Source organism: Gavialis gangeticus, unplaced genomic scaffold, assembly GCF_001723915.1.
Source record: "Gavialis gangeticus isolate Ggan-Ray unplaced genomic scaffold, GavGan_comp1, whole genome shotgun sequence".
In the NCBI taxonomy this organism is placed as follows: Eukaryota; Metazoa; Chordata; order Crocodylia; family Gavialidae; genus Gavialis; species Gavialis gangeticus.
The window spans coordinates 4,896,578-4,910,143 of record NW_017729020.1 but is presented as its reverse complement, the minus strand read 5'-3'; the positions used below and the strand labels follow the sequence as shown (position 1 = coordinate 4,910,143).

At 58.7% G+C, this 13,566-nt stretch overlaps 1 protein-coding gene across 1 annotated transcript; it reads right to left on the bottom strand.

Moving 5' to 3' along the window:
• Positions 1-691: 691 nt before the first annotated feature.
• On the bottom strand, positions 692-13,559 carry MOB1A (MOB kinase activator 1A). Its single transcript, XM_019514374.1, has 6 exons — positions 13,532-13,559; positions 10,072-10,238; positions 8,880-8,973; positions 4,138-4,271; positions 1,777-1,940; positions 692-1,187 (listed from the first exon to the last, which is right to left on the bottom strand). The coding sequence occupies exons 1-6, from the start codon at positions 13,543-13,545 to the stop codon at positions 1,110-1,112; spliced, it is 651 nt and encodes a 216-aa protein (XP_019369919.1). The 5' UTR covers positions 13,546-13,559; the 3' UTR covers positions 692-1,109.
• Between the last annotated feature and the right edge of the window lie 7 nt (positions 13,560-13,566).

Below are 13,566 nucleotides of genomic sequence, written 5' to 3'. Positions count from 1 at the left end.
GAGGCTGCACTAGCTCACACATGCCTTGCTGTCTCACTCTTGCACTCTGCCTCCAGATCTTTCACGTGCTGCCTCCCTCCCGTTTGCCAAAGATCCCCACACCTACCCACTAACCCCAAACCACCACCCAGCACACCACCTACAACCCAGAGGCAGCCACACCATCACAACACACATCACTTGCCCTGAAAGAGCAGCAGCTGTCCCTTACCCCACTCCAGGCCACTGCCAGAACAGTGCATGCCACCCACCTGGCCAGGCACAGCCCTTCCCTCCTGGCAAATGCCACTGCCTGCCCCCGGGTCTCTGCCTGGCATGCCAAAGTGCCTCCGTGCTCCCTCGCCCTGCTTCTCTCTCCACACAAAGCAAGCCTGTATTCCCAGCCAGGACACCACAACTACCTTTCAGCTACAACCATTTGGACCCTGATGCCCCAGACAGCACCCTACTGCTGCCCACACACACGCCCAGGATCTCCCGCCCACCTGCATCACATTCCCCCAAGGCCAGTGCAGATGCTGCTACACCACCCCATCAGCTTCCCACTGCCATCCCTATAAAATCAGCTCACCCGTTCACAGCCGCCCCCCACCCCCAGTCCTGTGTTACAGTCACTTCCCTATTCGGCCAGCTTCCTCCCGCTGCCAGTAAGCACGCTTGCCTCAACATGGACACAGCACAGGACCACAGGTTAAGAGAATATCAAAACTTTACTTGCATACTCAAAGGTTCCCATCCCACAGGACAGGGTCAGCAGAGAGAAAGGCCCAGCACTGGCAGGACTGCACAGCCAAGGCTGGCAAGGAAGCCGATCCATCACAGAGGTCCAAAGACAGGGCGCTGCCTTGCTCGGGAGAGGCGCTAGACCTGCCGGGCAGTCTCCAACGGCACGCAGCCAGGCTTTGGCAGCCCAAGGCCTTGTCACAAAACAATCTCCCCCGCCTCTGATGTGCCGGTCCGCCGAGCAAATCTCCGCTTTCTGCCAACCAGGCCCGGCTTCAAGGCTGGTGGTGTCGCAGACAGAGTGGCCAGCAAAGAGCTGTGGCCGGGAGAGGAAGCGAAAGGGAGTGGCCGAGTCCCGCAGCGGGCCACGGTTGGCCGGGACGGGCCTATCTGTCCTTGGAGCCCAGCTTCTCAATGAGCTCCTGCAGCGGAGCCAACTCCCGCCTGTCGATCAGATTGAACTCCTGCCAGAGATCAGAGATGCTAGGTGAGCTGACCGCTCTGCAACAAGAGCCTTGGTGACTTGGGAAAGCCGTGCCACCCCCACGCGCTCTGTCTACACAGCCTCCCTTTGTCCACAGCACACCCTGCCCCTCTCTACACACCCCTTGGCTTCCTCACAACCTACAGTGTCACAGGCTGCCAGATGCACCAGACTGCCACCCCGGTCCCTTCCTCCAGTGCTTTTGGATGCACTCAGGACCCCCAAAGGGGGCCCACCCCCCACTTCTAACTACACCCTTGCCCTTTGCCATCCTGCCCCTTCACCACTCTCCCAGCCTGCCACTACAAGAGGCCACAGGCCATGGCAAGCACACTCAATTACTGCCATGTATCCCTCACTGCACTGTGACACGGAGTGCTTCCCTGCCTCCTCCTTTCCGCCCTTGTGACAGCCCCGGCCACATTGCTCTGGCCACCTGCTCCCCAGGAGGCCACCTGCCATGGCTTCGGGACATTCATCTTTTCCCACCCGGAGACCCTCTTCCCTCCACAGCTGCAGGCCCATGGCACGCTCCACCCACCCAGCTCCCTCTGACCACCTGCCCTCACCTGCACAAAGAAGATAAAGTGCTTGAAGGAGGTGTTGAGGTGGGCCTCCTCCTGGAGCTGCATCACCGAATCAAAGTGCTGGTGGTAGATGTGGGCGTAGACCCGGAACAGTCGCTTCAGGATTGTCTTTGCCACTGACATAAAGTTCTTGGGGAAGGGGACGCCTGCAAGGAACCACCAAAGACCATGGTTCAGGCAAGCCTACACAGACGCGAGGCTGCCCCGACCCTTGTGCCTGCAAGGGTAGACAGGCCTTCTGCCCCCGCACTGACACTGGCCACACCTTTGTCGCCCATCGCTCCTCTGGCAACAGTTAGCTGAGGAGTACAGAGACTGCTGTTGCCCTGGCCCAGCCAGACTGCCTAGGATTCCCCAGCACGTAGCCCGTCCTGAACTGACCGCTCGGCTGCGGCTTCTTCTACCCATGGGTGCATACATGCTTCTGCTCTATGGCATGTGGCCTGCCCGACACAGTGGGAGCCTGTTACCCTCCACATCTTTGCCACCAGCCTCCCCTGGCACTAGGAGGAATGCCCTGCACAAGCTGCACGGCCCACAAATGAGCCCCCTGAGACTGACCCCGTTTGGGATGCCGCTCATGGCACAACATGCACCCCCGAATATCACCTCCCCAGGGCCTGCTTCTCTACAGTTGGATTGCCGCTACCTACTTCCAGCCCACAGACCACGCCACTTACGCCACACGTTGCCTGGGCAAGACACTCCTGGGGGGACTGCCCGCACTGCAAGGGTGGCACTACTCCTAACAAGGGAGAGGCCTTTGCCTGTCCTCCCACGTGCTGCCAAACAGCCTGGGCAGGCTGCCATGCAGAAACCCCTTCCAAGGATGCTGCACAGTCCCACTCCCCAGACTGCCTGGCCCTCAAGGCCCGCCAGAGGGGCTCCGCTTCCACCCCTCGCCTCACATACCGCCCCTCCCACTCCAGAAGCCACTGGGGGCATGCCACTCTCCATTAAGGCTGCCCTTGCAGCCCAAGGATGCCCCTGCACAGGCGGGAGTGTGCCAACCACCTGCTGCACCACAGGACGCAGGGAACACACCCACCAATGCCTGCATCACAGGCCAACATTACCCTGAGCAACCCGCTCGCCATCCCAGCGACACACATGCCCCACAGCACAGGGTGCCCTGCTAGGTATTGCTGCCACCCTGCCAAGTCCCTGAGGAAACTTCACAAGGCTGCGTGCACCAGCAGGGCATCAAGCAGACAGCAACTCCCCACTGAGGCATCACAGCCATGCAGACACACCACAGACAGGCAGCCTGTGACCGCACACCCGAGTAGCCTGGCTGATCTGTCAAGGAGCTCCTGCCCAGGGAGCCTACTGTCCTCACCCACTTACGGCTTTCTTGCCACCAACACAGGCAGGGCCCCACAAAGGACCATGGCTGCCAAGGCCAAACACCCTGAGTGCCATGCATATACTATGCCCACTAGCCCACCTTGCCTCCGGACCCACGGCCAGACCCCTTCTCTTAGCACTGGACTACACAGACTCCATTCATGCTGCAGCACTGACGGCAGTCTGCCCCTGACATGCTGCTAGGTAGCCAGAACCTGCCAGCGTTGCCTTGCCTTGCTGGAGGACCTCTGACCCCTCGCTGCCAGACGAGAGCTGAAAGGATGCATCCTGCAGCAACATGCCTGCTGCCTGCCAGAGCCCCAGCAGGTTCCCCCATCACAGCCCTGCATCGCCAACAGATCCCATAGCCACGCAGGGGCCCACTGACAACCCAGGCTCTCCTTACACCCACACACACAGAAGGACTCTTCAGCCCAGACTGCAACAGGCAGTCACCTGCTCCACTTCTCCCACAGACCCCTGGACCGAGCAGCGGGAGCAGCAACCTGCAGCACAGATGGCGCCTCCTCTGCTGACTGGGCCCTTGCTCTGCCTTGCTGCCAGACGTTGCACGTGCACACAATCTGCAGGCACTGCCTGTGGCACAATTTCCAAGCCATTCCCTGCTGCCTACCCCTTGCCGGCAGACATGGTCCTTCCTCCAAATCTACAGTACTCCTGGCCCATTTGGCAGGACAGGCTACCTTGCTGCTCCCCTCCCTCACAGAATGCAACTTCTTCAGGTGCTGCACTATCCGCATCAGCAGTCCCAAAAAGGCAGCCCATCCCTTGGGACCCGCTCCCCTGCAGGGACTCGCCTGAGACCCTCTGCCATGGCACGCCAACCTGGGTTCCCATGACCGATTCTGCACTGCTTACGGGACACTGTACTGCACCCTCATGACACGCCTGTGCCCCGCCAACCCCAGAGCCTGGGCCTGTTTCTTCCACCCAAGGCCACTGCCTAAAAGCGCTGCCGAGACACCAGAGGTTTACCGATCTTTGACGGGAAGAGCGTTTCGTCATCCAGCTGGTCCTGAACCCATGTCATCAAGTAATCGATGTACTTTGGGGCTGAGCACTTAATGGGCTTCTTGATGTTGGTGCCGTCGGCCCAGTGGTATTCGTACCTGGGGGAACGCAAGCCACCGTGAGATGTCAATGCTGCCGCTCAGCGTGCAGGCGGTTGCATGATAACCCCAGCCTTGCCTCCGCCGCCTGCCCTCCCTCAGCATGGTTTCTCATTCGACTCATGTGCCAGCCTCTTCTTTTCACCCCCACCTGGCCACTCCAATTTCGCACTCTGAGCTCCCAGAGCGGACTGGACCGTCATCTCACACCATCACTGCCGTCCCTGTTCTCTGCTGGGTCCGTAAGGGCCCCGCATCGGGCACCTTGCTCACAGGCCCAAAGCAGGCCACTGCTCCCCAGCAAAGCCACTGAACCAGCCCATTTCTCATCCACCTGCCCGCCCTGTTCCTCTGGTGCATCCTCGCCTTGCCTAGATCTACTCTCACTTGGTCCCTTGGCCTCCTCTTCCACACGTTCCTCCCTTTGCTATATCCATGCCTTTCCTCATCCAGGGACACTTCCTGTTCGCTCCACATTTCCCAGATGCACACACCCTCCTGTAGCAGACAAGCAAGGCTGCGCAGGGCCCTGTGCACCAGGGCCAACGGTTTGCCTGGACTGGCCCATGCTGGCCCTCCCACACCAACTCCAAGCTACCTCCTGTCCACCATGCTTGCCTGCTTAGAGTCCCTCCTGGCTTGCTGCCTGCTCTTTCCCCTGGTTGCTTTCCCCTGTAGCCCAACGCTCTCCTGTCACAGCACCTCCTCAATGCCACTTTACTTGGCACCACCTGCCTCCTCACCATCGCCTTGCTCACTCACAAACAAGCCGTCCTCCACAGCCCTGTAACTCTCAGTCACTCGCACACAAAGGAACCTTCCTGAGCTCCCAGCAGAAGAGAGACCCTGAGGGCTCCCCTCTGAGTCAGTCACAAGGGCTGAGGTTTTCCTTGCCCAGAGTTCCTGCTAGGGCAGGAGTGGCAATGTTTTTGCCCAGAGTAGCAAAACCCACCCCCAACCCTGTGGAGTCACTGCAGGGGGCCTGATTCTCATTGCTGGTAACAGCTGCCCAGCCAGGCGACAGGGGAAGGGCCAGGGCTGCGCTGCCCCAAGCTCCACCTCTGCCATCTGCCCAGATGCATGTGTACTGGGGGTTGCCGACCCCTGCGCTGTGGCCTCTCCCTACAGTTCCTGTGATCTCTGGCCATGAACAGTTTACAGGCCAACTAATGTCCCTGCTCTGTTGGCCACCTTGTCTGCCTCTCCTCCCAGGAAGCGTGCTGTGCAGCTTGTCTTTTCCAGGAGCCCCGTGCTTCTTGCCATATGCACTTTCAGGTCCCAGGCTATGAGACTCCCCTGCCGCCGTCCCCTTTCTTACTGACCTGTCTTGGGTCCTGCCTCCACCTCTCCTCCTTGCCCCTGCCTTGACAACCACTGACAGCCATTCCCAAACCTCCCCCAGGCCAACATCCACTGACAGCCTGGCTTTCTTAGCCTGGGCCCTATATGCCCCCCTTCTCAGGGCTCCCGGGCACCCGCTGACTGTGCCGCTCTTTTCTGGGCTTTCGCTCTCCTTCACGCCTCCTGTCAGACCGCACGCTATGGCCACAAGACTTTCCATTACATGGCACAACATCTCCCTGTCTTCTAGGTGCGGGGCTCAGCAGTTTCCACACCCCGACAGAGTACCTATCCCCAGGCTACCCGCGTCCTGTGCTGCTCTGTGCCAGGGATCCGCAAGGCCAAGACCGCGCCCCAGGACATGCTGCCACACACGTGGTACCTCCATTTCTTCACCTTGGGCTCCTCGCCTCCACAGACAATGACACGTTTCCAGGAATGAGCAATGTGCCGTGGCACGCACCCTCCCACGCAGAGTCACTGCATGTGCCCTGCCCCGAGAGCCGCACACTGGCACGCTCTGCAGCTCAGCCAATCCGTGGGCTGCTGTCCCTTCTGTCGGGCACCTGCTTAAATGTGTGCTCACCCACCAGGCTTGTGAGACAATGACAAAGCTCAGCACCCAGACATGCTCTCAGTGATGCTTACAACACACCTCGCAGCTGTCCCTGGAGCCTGTCACCCTGCTTATCATCACCTTGCCTTCCCCTTGCCTCCACCCCAGCAGCACACTCACATTCAGGCTCCAGAGAGCGCACCCTCTGTGGCGCTGCCTGCTGCTGGGCAACCCCCATGCATGACTGCAGCCTGAGAAGGACGGAAAGAATTCTGTGGTTTGGCGAGGCTGCCCGCCATTAGGAGACACGATACAACCACAGCCCTCTTCAGGGCACAACAATGAGGACAGTGCCACAGGGATGCCCTCACCAGACCCCTGCACTTATCTGGCAGCATGCAACCCTCCCCGGGGGGGCTCCCAGATGCAGGCCCCACCACTCTGCACCTCTCTCCAACTTCAGGAGCACCTCAGCTCCCAAAAGATCTCAACAAGATGCAGAAGGGACTCAAGGGACCTCCTGACCTAGGGCACCACAAAGCAGGGGGCCTCAGCTGTTCCCCCTTTGGATGATAACACAGGACACTCGGCCGGGAATCCCACAGGGCATGTGCCTGCACAGATCACACGGCTTCTGTGCAACTCCCCCCTTTGCCTGCTCTGTAACACTGCTTGCGGGACAAAGAGGTACCTCCTGCACCACTTGTGAACTGTGTGCCCTCAGGGACCCTTTCCACACCCACTTTCAGGTCCCGCTCCTGGCATAATTTCAAGGCAGGCAGCCCCCGGCCCTGCCCAGAACCACTTTGCCCACCCCCTCATGCTTCGCACCTATGCCCCTGGCCTTCGCCCCATGGTGCCTGTTGCCAACTACAGGCCAGACTCCTTGTCCAGCCCTGGAGACAGGCTCTGGTCATGGGCATTCCCTTTACAGATGTCTGGCACGAGACACTCACATCTGCATCCCATACCTACATGCCTCAGGAACCTTCCCTCAGTCAGCCCCAAAAACTAGCATCTATTGCGCTGCTCTAGCAAGCACAGGTGGTGGGCATTGCTAACATTGTGGCACGCCATCCTCACACTTTCACTGGTTTCTTCTGCACCTTCTCCATCAGAAGCCTCTGCTGCACAGCCACAGCTGCACCAGCTCACTCTGCTGACATATCTCATGCCGTCTCCTCATTGTCTAGGGTGACAGAGTGCACAGAGAACTCCCTGCTACCCTGACAGCCCAGGCACCGAGCTGCTCCACCCACCCACATGGCTCTCTTCAGGCTGAGAATCACAGATGAGGGTCCTGCTTACGGCTTCTAGGCCCCTGCACGAGCACCCCTGTAGACACAAAGCGCAGAAAGCGGGCCAGGCTCAACCCCACCGCACAACCCTGCACCACTCACCCACATGATGCCTGACTCACTGCGTGATGCAGCCCTGCTGCTTCTGCCGGAAGCCTCGACAGGAAATCACCCCAAACATAGAAACAGGAAATTGCAGGCCTCCGAGTCTCACACTGAGGCCGCTCCTGAGTAGACGAGACACACGCTACCCCTCTGAGGGAGGCTTTCACCCATATCTCACTTGATGTTATTCCCCTGTCAGGCACCTTGGACTGCCTGCTCTCCGCTGACGCTTCCCTCTGTCACCTATACCGCACAAAGCCGTCTCCCTTGCTAGTGCTCTGGCAGACCGCATGCCCTGCCACGCAGCAGCCCAAACTTCTCTCCTGCCCTGGTGCCTACACTTCCAGTGCCTCAGCTGCCATCTTCACCAGCAATGTACCAGCCACACATCCAAGGCATCCTTCCGATTGTCACCTCACACCCTCCCAGAAGCATGCCGTTTTGCCTCCTTGACACTCCTCCCTGCCTGAGCCATGCCCTCTTCCCACCAAATGCATCTGCCTGCCTTGGGAAACCTGAGCCCCTGGCAAGACCCACTGGCTGCAACCAGGATCTTGTGCCACACCTCTTTCAGTTTCGCCCAGCAGGTCACGGATACACGCATCTTCTGGGCTGATGCAACTGCAGCCACGAGCCTGTCCCAGCCTCATGATAGTGTGTTGCCTCCTCCTGGGGCACGTGCTCTTGCATGTCCTGAGCAGCCTCACGCAGGAGTTGTTCTGGAGGGCCAGGCACCCTGCCTCCAGCCTGCTCATCCATACCCATCACTCTTGGCTGTCTTCACACCCCAGACTCCAGGACCCTGCTGCTCTTGGCCCTGGACCAGAAAGGCCCTTCCCCAACTCCTACATTTGGCCTATCAACCTGCACTGCATGCTACAGACAGACCCTTTTTCTGCCCAGAGCGCTCACTGCTATTCCCGTGCAAAGCCTCTGGCCACTGCTACTCCCCACAGCCCTTCTGCCCAAGTCACACTTACTGCAGAGCATCAACTCATGGACAGCCCATTTGCCCTGCTCTGTGAGTAGGAAGCACCCAGAGGACTGCATGTTCTCCAGCTCGCTCACAGGACCCACCCACCTCCTGCTACTCTCCCACATACTCAGCATCATGTCATCCAGAATCCAGCTTGCCTGATGTCACGCTGCCCCCCAGCATTACAACAGCTCCTTGCTGTCCACCTCTACACTGCCCGGCACGTGCACCCTGCAAGAAGCATACCCCCGCGGGACACTGCAGCACAGCCTCCCAGACACGTGCCCTCCCCCCAGCAAATTGTGCTCAGTTACCCACAGTACAATTCCTACCTCGGCCCAGCAGACATCACGGGACAGCTCGCCTCTGTGCAGAACTCAGTGATGGTCCCATACAACATGTTGATCTGGTTGAAGAAATCCACAGCTGCAAAGACAACAGACCCACTGTGAGAGGTCCATGTGACTCTGGCAGACAATCAGTCATGCTGTCCCTTCTGGTGGGGGAGCTCCCAATTAGGGAGCAACCCACCATCACTACTGCAGTTTTGGCTTTTTGGGGACAACCCAGGCAGGCTCCACCTTGGAGGAAAGGCTCTCCTGCTCCTGCATCAACTCTCGCTCCATTCCCATACCTGACAGACACCCCTGGAGGAGGCCTCCATAGATTATCCCCTGGCCCACAGGCTCCACTTGCACCACAGAGTGCCTCTGGCACTTTGGCAGATTTCCTATATTCTCCTACAGGCACCAAACAGCCTTGTCTTTGGCTTGGCACCATTGGGGCAAGGCTACTTCAAGGTAGCCTGCCACATAACACCCTGAGACCAGGCACCATGTGGCACATTGATACATGCTTCACCCTTAGCACCAGCCCTTCCCAGTCTCAGACACAGGGTGTTTGTTCTGACCCCACATCAGCCTCTCCAGAGTCCCTATTTCTTGAACACGTATACAGCGACACCATGGCCTCACTCAGTCAGCTACCGTCACTTCACCATGCCTCGCGCCTCCCACTGAGATGCGGGTGACCGGAAACTTTGGCTCCTTGCTCACATTCTGGCCAGCCTGAGCCAAGTACCACCTGCCTGCTCCTCCGAGATAGTCCGCACAGAACTACCTGTACAAGGAGCAGGGCCGGCCTGGCAGGCGTTCTTTCCTAGACTTCACCAGCCCAGGCTTCCTCACACCCAAAAGGGCAGCATCCTTTTTCATGACAGCAACTGGGGCCCTTTCTTGCACTCTTCTCCAAATCTGCACGCCTTCCAAGCCAGCCGCAACATGGCCAACTTCCTCTTCCTGACCCTGCTGGCTGCCTGACATGCGCCCAGGATGCATGGGAAGAGTTTGTTTGCAGGGCTGCCAGTCAGGCTGACCAGCTGTTGCCTTGCTCGGGCTGCTCTCGCCTCGCTCTGACCCACCCAGGCACTTGCCAGGTGGTTGCCAGCAATGTCCCCAACTCAAGCACATGTGCCCGTTTCCACCCCCCGAGCGCCCGGGCAAGCTCGTTCCACCTTGTACTTACTATTGACAGCGATCCATTCATTCAGGTCCTCTCCCTCAGGTAACATCACGGCTTGTCTAAGGTTCCCGCTTCCCAAGGTCGCCTCGGCATGTTTCAGGAGCTCGTACTGATGGGAGCCTTCGGGAATGTTCTTCTTGGGTTTGAAGGTTTTTGATGACCGGCTGCCACTGAGGGAAGAAAGCCAAAGAACTGCTTTGGCTGTCCTGCACGATCCCTTTCCCACAGCACTGCCTCTGCCGCTGCCCCTAGGCTTCCCTCCAGTTACTTTCTCTTCTCGCTACACAGTTATCTGTTTGCCCCATACGCTGGCCTGAGTTTTCCAGACACCTGCCATGCAGCCGACCTCCTTCCCTGCCTCGACACCACCCCCCTGATACTACGCGTAACATCTGGCACAGGAGCGACTATGTCATTTTCCAGACGCTCTGGACACCTGAGAGCCAACCTTTGGGCTCACCGCGGCACCAGTTAGCACAGCGCCCTCCCTGAGAGCTGCTCCGCTCCGCTTCCCCTGCCTGACCTGCCACTTGCCTTTTCTGGCTCCTGGCCCTACACTGCTTCCTGTCCCGTTTGCTGCTGGTCTGTCTGCCCTCTGTCTCCTGCTGTGCTCCTCACTCCCTCCCCGATTGTCTACGTGCCCCACCCAAGCCAGTTTTGGCCTGTGCCAAATGTTGGCCACCCTTGCTCCATCCTGCATAAACAAAACATCCACCGCCATGTAGCCCTTGGTGCGTCTGGCCATGCTTATGCTTTCAGTGGGCTCCAGAACGTGCCGAATTGGGTGCCCAGAACCACTCCCCTTTCACAAGTCTGGACTGCCAGTTTCCACCTGCTGCAGCTAGAGGATGCTGAGTCCCAGCTTCCCGCCACCACTGGGTCTCTCCTTCTCCAGCACAGGTGCCACACGAACTGCTCTCTTGTACCGGCCATTTGCCATGTGCTGATGCAAAGCCAACCACGGGGCCAGGCTCCCTGCACATCCCCAGTGCCTGACACACCCAGAAATACACTTCCCATGACAGAGAAAACTGCTACATCCAGGTACTTAGAGGACAGCCCTTCCCTCACACCCTGCTCCCAGTCCTCTTTGAACACCTACACTCCACCTTGGCAGCAGGAGGCCAGGGATGGCAGGACAGAGACAGCACCAAGGACAACAAATGCCACTGCTACAGATCAAGAGAAACCCACCAAGACACCACCTGGGACCCACCCTCTCCAGCCTGTAGGGTATTCACTTCCCCAAATACTACCCTAAAGTTTCAACCTGCAGCAGCCTGGGACACTACTTGCTACGGCCCCACGTCCCACCCCTGCCACCTCCTCTCTCCAGGGCGGACTTTCTGCCTCTCTCCTTTGGCTTCTTTCGGGAAGTGGTCTCCCTGCGGTCGCCAGGATGACAGGATCCCCCACCCCAGGCAGCAGCTGAGTCAGGGCCCCACGTCTTCCCTTCCACGTCTCAACTATGCAATGAAAGATCCCTCCAGTCTCTGGAGGGCAATGAAGCCATGCTCCCAATAGCAATACAGACAACCTGACAATAATTTGCACTGCTTCTTTGCTGGAACCACAGGCACTTAGTGCACATGCTTTGCAACTGCAGACACAAGGCTGCTAGCATGTGCACACACATGCAGCATTCTTGCCTCATGCCTGCATCATATTGGTTGCCTGCTTCAGGCCAGGGCTACATGACCACAGATCCCACTGCCTTTGCAACTTTCACACCTACATATAGCTCCCTCCATCTGCCAGATAGCGTGCACCTCCATCCCTCACACCCCCGCGCACCAAACCCAGAAGCCCACACCGACTCAGAAGCCTCAGCCTCAACCCTGGCTGCTGCACGCCGCTGCCCCCTGCAAGAGTTTCCCTTCCCTCCCCTGACACCCCCTCACAAATAAGGGGTTGCCCTCTCCTGCAACACTCAGCAGCTCAGCCCCTGGACCAGAGAGGGCCCCCACCACCACAACCCCCACCCTGCTGCCTCGGCTCACGGCTTCCGCTGGCCTCCCATGAGGAACCCTTACACTTCCTCCCTGGCTTGCACACTTCCCTTTGCCTCCCCGTGCTCCCAGCTGCTGCCTCACAGGGGCCCTGCTACTCTCCACAATCTCTTCCGCCCAGATCACACCCCACACCCGGATCCCACAGCTCCTTTATACCACGGGGCACTGACACCCTGACCCTGGACACCCCAACCCCGCCACCACCCACCTGTTGCTGGGGGGCCAGGCCTTCTTCTTACTGTCTTCCCCCCACAACCTACCCAGCACCTGAGGGCCGCCTGCCCCTTTGCAGCGTGCATCACCGTCAGCCCCACGTCTCCTGACATGGAGGGTCTCCATGACCCTGCTGCTGCTGTCACAGACCCCATGGAAACACTGACTCCTAGACAGAGGGGCTAGAAGCTGCAAAGTCACCGCCTCCCACCTTCTGCCTGAGCCAGGATCAGCCTCTTCGCGAACTGTCCCAGATGCGGCCACTCTCCCACTTCTGCACAGCACTACTCAGCGTGCCAACTCTCATGAGTTTTGGCATGATTCTTAAAGTCTATGCTTTGAGAATGGGAACACTTCAGCTCTTTCTTTTAGACAGGTTTCCCTTGTTTTATGTGGGTTGTGTATGTATGTGTGAATTCGCTCTTATGCGATGACCCGTTTCAGACCAAAAATTCGTTATATGCTCTTATGTGATCGGCGTAGGGGAAGCCCGCAGTCGGCTGCTTTGCGCGGTGCATTGTGGGAGCGACACGCATCAAAATATGGTCTTGCGTGTGGATCTGTGCTCCTTGCTCGTTGTCTGCGACACGTGTTTCTGTGGTTGCCATCCCCATGATGGTAACATTCACCACCACGCTGTGCTCGCATGTACTGTCTGCCGTGGGCGAGCACCAAAACTGCCCTGTGAAATGGTAGAAATGGGTCTGGGGGCCAGCACAGGCGAGGTCCAGGAACGTCTCCCTACCCCTACTTGTTGCCTTGAAAAGTGGGATCCCTTCATGCAAATTCAAGTTATGCGCCATTTTCCAGGAACGCATGCACAGCATAAAGCAGGGGAAACCTGTATGCATTTGTATTTATATTTTTATATATGTATATACACATGCGCACATATAAAAGAAAAGGGGACGTTTTTCACATTCCCAAAGCGCCGGCTCTAAGAACCACATCACGGATCGTGAGAGTTTGCAGCACAAGGCTTTGCCCAGCCCTACCACAGGCCAGGCAGACCCGGGGGCCCCAGGGCGCCATCACCACTATCCAGGCTCGGCAGGGCCCTCACCTGCCGCTCCGAGCAGCACCAATCCCACGAGCCCAGCACCGCGCCCGGCCTCCCCGGGGTCGCCCCAGGCTCCCCGCCGGGATCCGCCAGACGTCACAGCCCACCGCGCGCGCTTGACGTCACGGCTCCCCCCAGCTCCTCATCCCCCGCCAAGGGCCGCCCCCGCCCCACTCACAAGAGGAAGCTCATTCTGGCGGGCGGACGGGGCGC

What these genes read in the sequence shown, in the direction of transcription:
- MOB1A (XM_019514374.1), bottom strand. An exon ending in TGAATGGATCGCTGTCAATA is followed by an intron (nt 8,974 to 10,071) that starts GTAAGTACAAGG and finishes TTGTCTTTGCAG; the next exon opens with CTGTGGATTTCTTCAACCAG. An exon ending in GCTCTTCCCGTCAAAGATCG is followed by an intron (nt 1,941 to 4,137) that starts GTAAACCTCTGG and finishes GGTTCCTTGCAG; the next exon opens with GCGTCCCCTTCCCCAAGAAC.